Source organism: Chanodichthys erythropterus, chromosome 6, assembly GCF_024489055.1.
Source record: "Chanodichthys erythropterus isolate Z2021 chromosome 6, ASM2448905v1, whole genome shotgun sequence".
NCBI classification, from domain to species: Eukaryota; Metazoa; Chordata; class Actinopteri; order Cypriniformes; family Xenocyprididae; genus Chanodichthys; species Chanodichthys erythropterus.
The window spans coordinates 6,607,399-6,621,132 of NC_090226.1; the positions used below are offsets into that span (position 1 = coordinate 6,607,399).

At 34.4% G+C, this 13,734-nt stretch overlaps 1 protein-coding gene across 7 annotated transcripts in view; it reads left to right on the forward strand.

Moving 5' to 3' along the window:
- The window catches only part of itpr1b (inositol 1,4,5-trisphosphate receptor, type 1b), a 163,042-nt gene extending 149,623 nt beyond the window's left edge, over positions 1-13,419 (forward strand). For all 7 annotated transcript variants that reach the window (XM_067387904.1, XM_067387899.1, XM_067387901.1 and 4 more), the window contains 2 exons: positions 7,351-7,512; positions 11,725-13,419. In XM_067387904.1, coding sequence (XP_067244005.1) covers positions 7,351-7,512; positions 11,725-11,811 — 249 coding nt within the window. In that variant the 3' untranslated portion in view covers positions 11,812-13,419. The remainder of the gene's footprint in view (positions 1-7,350; positions 7,513-11,724) is intronic.
- The last annotated feature ends 315 nt before the right edge of the window (positions 13,420-13,734 follow it).

The following is a 13,734-nucleotide window of genomic DNA, read 5'->3' on the forward strand; positions in this document are numbered from 1 at the left end:
ACCTGACGCACATGACACGGATCTGACAAACATTCATTTGAGACTTTTAAACACATTTAAGACTGTGTTTATGAGGATACTCAACAAAAACGGGAATTTTTACATAATTTTGTGTTTTTGCCCGCTCAAGCGCGAAAGAGAACTCAATCCGGTACTGGCATGCTGTCTGAAGTGGCATTCTGTGCACACGTTTGAATGTTTGTACTGCCAGTACTACTAAAATTATTTTGTTGTATAGCTGACTATTTAGAGAGAACTTTCACTATTTTGACACACTATTATATATTGGTTCCGCCTTAAATAATAATAGTTTAATAACTATGAGTATAAAAGCTGAGTTTGGTGGGCATCAGTCTATGCAGCATACCATTTATGGGCTGGGAGGAACTGTGGTAGCCTGATCAGCGTGAATGACGTTGGTCTCATCATTTGACAGATTTCAAGAGCAGACTCTGCGGTGCAGTGTTTGCTGCAATACAGGACTGATTAGAGATAACGACGTGTGCCTCTGTGATGACGATGACGAAACCGGCTGACAGCTGGGCTCCATGCACAGACGACAATGTTTGTGGGTGGAGGTAAACACAAACCTCAACATCTGTGGCAGCAGGAAGTGAGTGCACACGCACTCCTCTCTTGTTCTCAGAATGAGTGAGAGCATTACCTGTGATTTTCCCCTGCGCCTGAGTGGAACTGTCTGTCTGAAGTGTGTGCGCACGACCCGTCTGAGATTTCAGAGGCAAAGGGGACTTCTCTGCTCTCTACACCTGCAGCCTGAACGACCTCGTCTCTCTTTCTGTCACACACACACACGCATACAAGTGTGAAGCTGATAAAATTATATATGCATGAAGTCCCCCCCCCCCCCAATGCTTTAGGTTAAAGTTTATATAAATATTTAAGGTAAAATGTTTATTTTTAGACGTTATGACTAATCACCGTTTTCTATGGAAGCCGGCTTCTGCCTCAGTAAAAAAAATGTGTGACTTTATTTGTATTTTAAATTTTGTCTCACTGTTATCTTTATTCTGAAGCAGAAACAATTTTTTTTGTATAAAACAACTTTCTTCTAATATGGATAGACAAATATAAGTGAGCTGTTTGTGACTTCCCACAATGTATAAAACTTGCTCTGTTTGCTTTGTTTATTCGAGTGGCCGAGCATTTCATTTAGTGGCTTAACCAATGAGGCGCGACTATCTGTTTAATCGACCACTGGCGGAAACTGGGGAAACCTGCTTAAAAACAAATTAAGGTTTCATGCTAGAAACCAGCAACAAAAATAGCTCAACGTTCCAAAAAACAAAACTTTTTCCTTTTTTTTTCCCAATTTAAATTCAGTGTCAGAGTCTTTTTTTGGCATCACTATATCACGAAAAAAGCTTAAATATTCCCTAAAAGTTTGCTTAAACTGCTATGTTTTCATAATCACGTTTAATTGTAATTTTCCGAAAAAAAAGGTTATTTGTAGATAATGTTTTTGTCTTTTTACCAAATATTTTTTGAAAGTCTCATTAAATAATTTATTTAAATTATATATATATAAAAAAGTATATATATATATATATATATATATATATATATATATATATATATATATATATATATATATATAAAAAAGTATATATATATATATATATATAACTGAGCCGTTTATTGGTTGACTTTCCTGTATAAAGTCAACCTATATACAGCTATGGAAAAAATTAAGAGACCACTTAACATTGATTTCTGAACTTGGAGTGGTCTCTTAATTTTTTCCATAGCTGTATATATATATATATATATATATATATATATATATATATATATATATATATCCTATATTTGTTGCTTTCAGAAACATTGCTTTGTTTATTTGAGTGGCCCAAAATGTCATTTTATTATTGGTTATGGCTTAATCAGTGCTGTTACTTTGAGGCGGGGCTATCTGTTTAATTGACCAATGGCAGACGAGGGGAGTATTCAGGAAACCTACATGAAAACAGTCATCACTAGAGGCACTTTAAATAGTCCCACGGTGTGCTAAAACATTCCAAGTATTCCATGCAGTCTCTCTAGGAATATGAGAACATAACTTCATGCACAGTTGTTATAAATAGAAAGAATGCTTTTTAAAATAGTTTTAGATGTTGTGCAGCATGTCACGGCAGTTATGTCATGTTAATTGCTGGAGGAACTCGCTGACTTTATAGAACATGTTCACTGCATTCACAAAGCTCTCTAGCCTGAACTTGTCTGTCTGCAGGCCGAGTTAATTTTAAAAACACTGATGTGTTTGTGTATTTATGTGCAAGCAGTCCAGCTTTGGGGAGAAAAGGATATGCATGACTAGAGAATGAAGTGTCCTTTGGCCGTTCTCCCTCCAGTGTTCTGTAATGTGACTATCACTTTTTCTCTGCTTCTGTTAGAATCCCTCTCATCCTTATTAGGAGCTGCATCTGACCTCTCCCACCAGCCAGAAGTCAGACATTCCGCAATCGCATTTGGCTCGGGTCCGAGCTCGTACTCCCGCTGCTGTCTATGATCGCTTGTTGTACTATAAACCATTTTGAGATATTGCAACAAAAGGACATGGATTTTTCATTAAGAACTGTTTGTACTGGTCACAGCCCATTAAAATCACTGAGGAAAAAAGTAAAAAATACACTTTGTACATTTTCTTGCCTGTGCAAAACTCACAGCCATGCTACAGTAAGTTGTTCTGGGTGCTTGCCAGAATGTTGCTATGCAATTGCTAAGGTATTGTAAATGGTTTTTAGTGTGTTATTGTGTAATTGTTGGGGTGTCTGGGTGGTATCTAGGGAGTTGCTATGCATTTGCTCTAATGTTCTAAATAGTTGATCAATCATACTTGGAATGTGCTAATTCATGCTAGAAACATGCTAGCAATGTGTTAAATTATGCTAGCAACATGTTGAAACATGCTAGAAATGTGTTAAATCAAGCTAGCAACATGCTAAAACAAACTAGCAATTCATGTTAGAAACATAACATGCAAAGTTATGCGAGAAACATGCTTACAATGTGTTAAATCATGTTAAAACATGTTAGCTTCATGTTAAAATGCTAACAAAGTGTTAAATAATGTTAGAAACATGCTAAGAACAATCTAAAACATGTTAGCAACATGTTCTCAATCAATATTTCTAGCTTCTAAAACTACTAAACTAAAACTTTACACCTATTTCAAGCTTCAAACTGCTTCCACCTTCAAGCTTTTTAAACTACTTCAAACTTTCTGGCTAGGCTTTCCCAAGCCAACACAAAATTTGTTGATTTGATTGATTCTACTATTCTCATTTGTAAGTCGCTTTGGATAAAAGTGTCTGCTAAATGACTAAATGTAAATGTGTTATGCAGTTGTTTGCCATAGAAGACCAACGCTAATACAATTTATTACAGTGGGTACGGAAAGTATTCAGAACTCCTTAAATGTTCCACTCTTTGTTATATTGCAGCCATTTGCTAAAATCATTTAAGTTCATTTTTTTCCTCATTAATGTACACACAGCACCCCATATTGACAGAAAAACACAGAACTGTTGACATTTTTGCAGATTTATTAAAAAAAGAAAAACTGAAATATCACATGGTCCTAAGTATTCAGACCCTTTGCTCAGTATTTAGTATAAGCACCCTTTTGATCTAATACAGCCATGAGTCTTTTTGGGAAAGATGCAACAAGTTTTTCACACCTGGATTTGGGGATCCTCTGCCATTCCTCCTTGCAGATCCTCTCCAGTTCTGTCAGGTTGGATGGTAAACGTTGGTGGACAGCCATTTTTAGGTCTCTCCAGAGATGCTCAATTGGGTTTAAGTCAGGGCTCTGGCTGGGCCATTCAAGAAGAGTCACAGAGTTGTTGTGAAGCCACTCTTTCGTCATTTTAGCTGTGTGCTTAGGGTCATTGTCTTGTTGAAAAGTAAACCTTCGGCCCAGTCTGAGGTCCTGAGCACTCTGGAGAAGGTTTTCATTCAGGATATCCCTGTACTTGGCCGCATTCATCTTTCCCTCGTCCTGTCCCTGCAGCTGAAAAACACCCCCACAGCATGATGCTGCCACCACCATGCTTCACTGTTGGGACTGTATTGGACAGGTGATGAGCAGTGCCTGCTTTTCTCCACACATACCGCTTAGAATTAAGGCCAAAAAGTTCTATCTTGGTCTCATCAGACCAGAGAATCTTATTTCTCACCATCTTAACAAACTCCATGTGGGCTTTCATGTGTCTTGCACTGAGGAGAGGCTTCCGTTGGGCCACTCTGCCATAAAGCCCGGACTGGTGGAGGGCTGCAGTGATGGTTGACTTTCTACAACTTTCTTCCATCTCCCGACTGCATCTCTGGAGCTCCGCCACAGTGATCTTTGGGTCCTTCTTTACCTCTCTCATCAAGGCTCTTCTCCCCCGATAGCTCAGTTTGGCCGGACGGCCAGCTCTAGGAAGGGTTCTGGTCGTCCCAAACGTCTTCCATTTAAGGATTATGGAGGCCACTGTGCTCTTAGGAACCTTACGTGCAGCAAATTTTTTTGTAACCTTGGCCAGATCTGTGCCTTGCCACAATTCTGTCTCTGAGCTCTTCAGGCAGGTCCTTTGACCTCATGATTCTCATTTGCTCTGACATGCACTGTGAGCTGTAAGGTCTTATATAGACAGGTGTGTGGCTTGCCTAATCAAGTCCAATCAGTATAATCAAACACAGCTGGACTCAAATGAAGGTGTAGAACCATCTCAAGGATGATCAGAAGAAATGGACAGCACCTGAGTTAAATATATGAGTGTCACAGCAAAGGGTCTGAATACTTAGGACCATGTGATATGTCAGTTTTTCTTTTTTAATAAATCTGCAAAAATGTAAAAAATTCTGTGTTTTTCTGTCAATATGGAGTGCTGTGAGTACATTAATGAGGAAAAAAAAAAACTTAAATGATTTTTAGCAAATGGCTGCAATAATAACAAAGAGTGAAAAATGTAAGGGGGTCTGAATACTTTCCGTACCCAATGTATATGATATTATATATTTATATATTATGAAATCATATTTTATGAATAGTATATAAATCATATATTTAAGAATAGTATTTTACTCTGTGGCATGTGGCATATTTCCACATATCCCCATACTGTATTCATTTCATCTATGAGGTTGTTTTTGGCTGTTTTCTCTATCTGAGGTCATTGTTATGCTAGAAAACAAATAGCATTACCTCAAGTCCACTCCTGCTTTCATCTTGCAGTTAAACATTGATTTTAGAGTTTTGCTTTATTAAATTAGTGTGTGTAATGTAAAATATTTCATTAAAGAGGATAGTAGTTTCCCCCTTGTTAAATAATTGTAGGCCACTTAGGGAGAAACATGGTGCTCAATGTTTTGAAGCACTTATCTGAGGGTGAAGCTGTCCTCATGCTCATGTGACTTTGATACTGTGTTTCCTTTGCTGTAATCATATTACACATAGGGAATTTTGTCTGATGTAAGCACACTTTCTTATAAACGGATAGACAGGGAGGGAATGTGAGGTGGAGGAGGACATGATTTCAAGGACCCCATTAGTCAGGGTCTGATTTCGAATGGTTTGCTCCATGTGGATGGTGGGAAATCTAGGGGCTGGGGTTTAAAAAAATGTTTTGGAAAAGAATCCGAGTATCTGAGTAATTAATTAAATCATACAGCAGACACTGAATAATGCTTCAATTGTTAGTGACCCCAACAAGTCAGACTTGCATTCAATAACAAAATATCAAATAAGCCAGTTGTGCAGTGTTTTTCAGTGGATGAATGAAGTCATTGTCCCTCAAATTCACACAGGTGTCCTAGCAGAGTAACTGCAGTTGGAGGTCATCATATGAATATGAACATGCTGTATGATTTTATCAACTAACTAGAAAGTATCACAATACTTTTTTTTGTCATATTATTCAACTAAATACTGACTGAATTATTCATTTAAAGCCTAACAAACTTTCCAAATACTTTTACATTTATACATTTTAAAGATACACTACTGTTCAAAGGTTTGGGGTTGGTAAGATTTCTTAAAGGGGACCTACAGTATTATGCAAAATTCACTTTTATAAGGTGTTTGAACACAGATGTGTGTAAACAACCAGCCTATAATCGTAAATATCCACTCACTCCTTTTTTTATAATCCCCATAAATCATAAACAGCCTCTCCAAACAAGCGGTTCCAGATTCATGAAGCCCCGCCCATTACTGGCAAGGGAATTAGCTTAGCTCCTCCCCTGTGTGAGCTGTACACAGTTTGGCATGTTTATCTCCTCGCCAGATCATTTAACAGCAGCATTCAAGTAAGAAATGTATTCTTAAAGTTAATCAAGAGCAGTGAATTCCCCCCCCCCCTTTTTTTTTTTTGTTTGGTTCATATTAACAGCATCCAGCAGTATACTGTAATTACGCCACTTTAATACACAGATCTAATATACACATGCGATTTCTTTCCCTGCTGTTTACGTTCACAGACATAACCAACTTGTGTTTTTATAAACTTTGTGTATTTGACAGTTTAAGCACAATAAGATGGAAAAGAGAACTTAGTGCAATACTCACGGGACGCGCCGTCCAACAGCCAGCTTTCTGTGCGCGTGTGCACTCAGAAAACCATATATCAGAAGTTTAAACTGTTATGACTTTTAAAATGATGATGATGAAGAACTGCAATGTCATGTGAGTGTGACCGCAATAGAGATGATAATCAAAACCGAACAGACGTTTTGTTAGTTTTTGTCAGAGTATCTGGGGCACGAGTTGTAAAGGCTCCGCCCTCTTCTGGAAAGCAGAGTGGGGAGCAGCAGCTCATTTGCATTTAAAGATACATGCACGAAAACGGCTTGTTTTTCCTTCCACTCAAAAAGGGGCATTTACAACATGGTACTGTATAATAAATGATCTGTTCATCAAAAATACAGTAAAAACTGTAATATTGTTGAAATATTATTACAATTTAAAATAACTGTTTTTCTATTTGAATATATATTTAAAATGTAATTTATTCCTGTGATGCAAAGCTGAATTTTCAGCATCATTACTCCAGTCTTCAGTGTCACATGATCCTTCAGAAATCATTCTGATATGATGATTTGGTGCTCAAAGAAACATTTCTTATTATTATCAATGTTGAAAACAGTTCTGCTTCATATTATTGTGGAAATGATGAACGCAAAGTTTAAAAGAACAGCATTTATTTGAAATAGAAAAATTGTAACATTATAAATGCCTTTACTGTCACTTATGAACAATTTAATGCATCCTTACTGAATAAAAATCTGACTTTTGAACAGTAGTGTACATGACTTTGAGTTGCAGCTACTGAATGTACACTGTTCCAACAGGAACACAACTTGGACTGGTTTCCACGGATGCGGGCAATGTCGCTGGTTAGCAGCGATGCCGAGGGCGAGCAGAACGAGATCAGGAATCTCCAGGAGAAACTTGAATCCACCATGAAGCTCGTCTCGAACCTGTCAGGCCAACTCACTGAACTGAAAGAACAGGTGAGTGACGATGCTTTTGGACTGATGGCAGAACATTATGTACATACTGACATGTTGAGGCAGTTCTTCATGCTCCAAAGAAGATGAGGTAGTATTGACCCGTTAAGCTGTTTAAATTGACTTCGCAGACTAGAATTTTAAGTTGGGTGTGAGTGAAACTAGGCCTTCAAGGTCAGTCAGTATGAGTCCACAATCCTCTACAAGGTTCAATTAGTCCAAAGGGCAGTGAGTCATTTCTGTCTGTCTTTCTCTTTCTGCCTTCAGCTCGTGGTATTTAAAATGATCTTTCACCTGCGTCACGAGGCTAAGTGTTGTTTCACTTTTATTCAGCCGCATTGTCGTCCATATGAAGTTCTGCGAACTTGAGCTTGTTTGTTTCCACAGATAAACAGTGTAACACACAGTAGATGAAAATGATAAAGTGGGTCATTAAGTTAGGCGCTCATATTTTGATTTGGTGGAAATATGCGTAATGGGATTTGCTGTCATGTCGTTGATTTCTTGTAAATACTGTCGAATTAACACTAACTTGAGGTGTGCAGCCGCATAAAATGGGAAGTGTCTAGAGGGAAGTTGTTCTGTTTTTTTATGTTTTTGCACTCCAGACAAGGGGAAAAGTTCATTGTTTGGCTAAAAGAAGGCGAAGCGAGTCAAAACCAACAAACTTTCACTGTTTAATCTGCGTCAATGTTACGTTTACACACGGCGATGCAGGTTTTACTTTTCCTTTTCTTACTTTAAAAGTTTCAACTTAGAAGAGAGAATGATGACAGTTCTTCACGGAACTGTCTAGAAAATATTTTAAAATGAATTTGATTGTTTGATAAATCTTATAGGGATAGATCACCCCAAAATAAAAATTCTGTCCTCATTTATTCACCCTCAAGTTGTTCCAAACCAGTATAAGTTTCTTTGTTCTGCTGAACACAAATGAAACAAAATGAGGAACCAAACCGTATGAAACTTCCATAGTATGAAAACCAAATACTGTGGAAATCAATGGTGCCCCACAATTGTTTGATAATAGACATTCTTCAAAATATCTTCTTTTGTGTTTTGGATCTACTTGAGGTCGGGTGAATGATGACAGAATTTTCAATTTTGGGTGAACTATCCCTTTAAGGATCCATCATCTTGTTGAAATATTATAACAAGTTTGTCTTTCTCCACTTTTTCTGCTGTCATACACACCGTCCAAGAATCCTGATCAAAAAAGTTTTTGCATTAAATTAATGCGAAATCAAAAATTCAACTGTTCGTAACGACAATAAATAATATTGATATACAAAAACACCATTTATATGAGAGTGGTTTAAAATCAAATCCATAGCAAAAAAACCATCAGTTTTTCAAACTTTAATCAAATGTATAATCATTTGAATGAATTAATATACAGTATTTGAAGACCTTTTGATCTGCAGTCTTGTGCTTAAGTGCTCTAAATAATTAAAGTATAAATAAAATAAAATATACGTTTGCATATGTATGAATTTACATTTTACAATTAACACACACATTTCCATGTTTTATGGGGACGTTCCATAGACATAATGCTGTTTATACTGTACAAACTGTATATTCTGTCAACTTTTAAACCTACCCATCACAGAAAACTGCATTTTTACATTTTCAGAAACTTATGATTTATATGATTAATGTATAGGGAATACTACGACCACACACATACAGCAAAATAAACATGCAACAAAATGTTTATTTTCTAATAAAAGATTGTTATTTGTCATCCTCTTACTGACTCAAAGCATACATGTAACCATGTGACCTTCTTTCCATTGTCTGTGACCTGCCTGGGGTCCCTTTGATGGATTCTGATTCAATAATATTTCAGATTTATTTTACAAATGTATGCTTTACAAAAGGCAGGATCTCATGAGGTATTTCCGCTCTAAATCATTTGATCTCATTATTATTAATATTATTGTTATTGATTATTGAGAGAATTATTGATTTACTTGGATTACAGATCCAGTCATGATAAACTGTAGTTGAGAGCCCCTTATATGGAGTCACATTAGCAGGAGGAGCAAGCCAAGCCCGTTAGCTTTAAATGGCTGTGTGTTTGTTTAGTTGTATGAGGTACTTCCTGTGGACACAAACTTTAATATTATATGCGTGAGCGTTTTTGGCTCACTTTTGCAGCTGTTGAGTCAGAGTAGGGGATTTCAGTTCAGACAGTCTGAATTTCAGTGGAACTGTGTACGTGAGCATGAGTGTGAGTTAGTGTGTTTTGTAGCTCAGTTACACAACCCTGCATGACATTGCTCCAGTTGCTCCATTTTATATTCCCAGAAGCTTTTCTTTAAGACGGCACACACCTAAAACACACAGACACTCTTGAGTTATGAGGTCATAACCTAGGCAACATGAATGGATACACAGAATGCATCACTGCATGACATGCCTGATCTGTGGGAGAGAAAAAACAGGAGATGAGGATGATTCAAAATTGTGTGTGTGTGTGTGTGTGTGTGTGTGTGTGTGTGTGTGTGTGTGCACGTTTTTGTGATTTATGAGGACACAAATTTGTATAATGGCATGGGTATTACACTGGTCTTACGACTTAAACATGAAATATGAGGACATTTCATGAGTCCTCATATTTAAAATAGCTTTAAAAACATACTGAATGTTTTATCAAAAATGTAAAAATGCAGAATGTTTTCTGTGATGGGTAAGTTTAGGGGTAGTGGGGAATAGAATGTACAGTTTGCACAGTATAAAAACTGTTTTTTAAAAAAATCTTTATATATATATATATATATATATATATATATATATATATATATATATATATATATATAAAACTACAAATATTTTTTAAAAAATATTTTCAGTATTTTCACATTATTTATATATATATATATATATATATATATATATAATATATATGTGAAAATACTGAAAATATTTTTTAAAAAATATTTGTAGTTTTATTTTTGTCTATATGTATGTGTATATTATATATATATAATGTGAAAATACTGAAAATATTTTTAGAAAATATTTAAAAAAATATTTAGTTTTATTTTTGTCTATATTTATGTGTATATTATTATTATATATATATATATATATATATATATATATATATATATATATATATATATATATATATATATGTATATGTGAAAATACTGAGAATATTTTTAGAAAATATTTTAAAAAATATTTATAGTTTTATTTTGTATATATGTGAAAATACTGAAAATATTTTTAGAAAATATATATTTTTAAATATTTATAGTTATATATATATATATATATATATATATAAAATGTGAAAATACTGAAAATATTTTTTTAAAAATATTTGTAGTTTTATTTTTGTCTATATGTATGTGTATATTATATATATAACGTGAAAATACTGAAAATATTTTAGAAAATATTTAAAAAAATATTTAGTTTTATTTTTGTCTATATGTATGTGTATATTATATATATATATAACGTGAAAATACTGAAAATATTTAAAAAAATATTTAGTTTTATTTTTGTCTATATGTATGTGTATATATATATAAAGTGAAAATACTGAGAATATTTTTAGAAAATATTTAAAAAAATATTTATAGTTTTATTTTGTATATATGTGAAAATACTGAAAATATTTTTTGAAAATATTTAGTTTTATTTTTGTCTATATGTATGTGTGTATTATATATATATATATATCATGTGAAAATACTGAAAATATTTTTAGAAAATATTTAAAAAAATATATTGTTTAATTTTGTATATATAATGTGAAAATACTGAAAATATTTTTAAAAAAATATTTAGTTTTATTTTGTATATATAATGTGAAAATACTGAAAATATTTTTAGAAAATATATATTTTTTAAATATTTAGTTTTATTTTGTATATATATAAAATGTGAAAATGTAGTGCTGTCAAATAAATAATCGTGATTAATCGTTCGACAGCACCAATAATATATAATGTGAGAATAGTGAAAACATTTTAGAAAATATTTTTAAAAAATATTTATAGATTTAGAATATTTAAATCAATTTAAATGTTTAGCTTAGTTTTATTTTTGTGTTTGTATGTATGTATATATATATATTATATGTTCTAAATATTTTCATTTGAATGGATACACAAAATGCTTTATCATTGTGTGTGGGAGAGACAAAAAGGAGATTTTAAATATTTATTTAAAAAAAAATTGTGTTTGTTCTGACAGATGACAGAGCAGAGGAAACAGAAACAAAGGATCGGGCTATTGGGACACCCACAACACATGAACGTGAACCCCCAGCAGCCCGCCTGAACCTCCTTACACTGGCCAAGTGTCCTACAGCTGTCTCCTGCAGACATCGCATCAGCCTTTCCGTCTGTGTGTGTGTGTCAAGACATCACAGATACATCATCAACACAACCTGCTGTGTATACCGAAGTAAACGGCTGTAGGCCACCAGGGAAGGAAAAATGACTTTCACCCCCCTTCTTCACATCCATTTGAGTGCCAAATGTTTCTTCGTGTTAAAGAGGAAGTGAATTTGCATCACTCGCCTTCCACTGGGTGAAAATGAATGGCAGAGCTACACTAGATACTGCAAGACTCACGAACATGTGCTGCAGCCTGTAGATGCTGCTTGGACACACATCCTTTTGTATTGACCCATAGCAGTAAAGCAGTCAGTATTTGATGTCTTATTTTTGTATTTTGTGCAATATTAATACTTTAATATGCAACTACATCTGTACATTATGTCTTAAAGGGAAGGTGCAGTAATTATTTGTTTCTTTTTGTTTCATTCATTTGCTTTATGAAACAAATTAGATGCCAGGGACTTGTAGGATTACTGTTTGCGAAGTAAAGTGGTTTGTGTAGAAGGGAAAAAAAACAGCCTTTTCATATTTAAGTTAATTTATTTATATCAAAATTTCCAAAAAAAAAAAAAAAGCTTAAAGGAGATTATGCGTATGCTGCCAATTTAGGGTTCTTTAATTCTCATGAATAAAATCAGGTTCTGTTTGGTAATTAGAAGCTCTTTATTATGGTTTATCATGGCTTTTTATTTATGCTGCCAGATTTATGACATTAGAAGTCATATACTGAGTAATAATAGATGCAGTTAAGATTTTGTTCATTATTTTGTCTTAAAATTAATGCACTAAAATAATTGAACTCATATCATTCCTGTCAATATAGAGCCATGTTGCTCGTGCCTGCTGTATGTTCCTGCAAGTGCAGGATGAATATTCGCTGACAAAAGCAATCTTTGTTGAGTTTTTGTCTATAACCCTTCACATTTTTCTAGACAATTTCATCTTTTAGCTGAGCAAAGCAAGTCACTTTCTCAATACTATCAAGGTTTTTTGTTTCATTTTTGATTTTTCTTGTAATACATGTATATATGTCTGCAGGTCTTTGCTTTTATATAGAGAGATCCTAATAATTATAACACAACTGTTACTGAAAAATAAGCCTACTACTGATTTAATATATAAATGAATTTAGTGATATTTAATAAAATATGTACTTCTTGTTCAAAGGACCCGAATTTAAAGGTTTGTTTTTGTATTTCTTTTGTGTGTGTTTTAAACCACCAATATGGAAACTGAAATCAAAAATGTTAAACATCAGTAATTCTGCTCTTTATTTTACATTATTTGTACTGGCTGCCATCTTGCAGAATAGTAAATACCCACACACAAATGTGTTAATTTCAGTGGTTATTTAAATACAAAAACAATGTGACCGCAGAAAAACGGTTTTCATTGCCCATATGTGAGTTTATATGTATATATTGATGACTGCATCATTTTGCAGGTTTCTTATGACATGACATATTGTTCACCCCATTCAAAGGAAATGAAGTTGAGCTAATAATTCAAGCTTTATAAGAGCCAGCGGCCCATGCTTCTCTAAGGAAATGCACTCTCTGTGACCTTTCATGTTGCAAAAAAAGTAAAAAAGCTGTTTTCCACACACTGCTGAAACTCATATTTAGCTTTGTATGTTGTGATGGTGGTCAGACTGGAGAGTCCCAAATCGATTTCAGGGTAAAACACTGAGGTATATCTTTGCAGTTGTCCGTAAAGAGAGCAAAAGTGCGACCGAAGTGTCAGACAGACCTTATGCATTTAATTATTGACACTTGTCAGCGTCGTCAGAAGTAGCGCTCTAAAATCCCCCTGTGCGAAGTGCAGCATCAGACTGAAACCTTCCACGAGTTAAGTGACATTT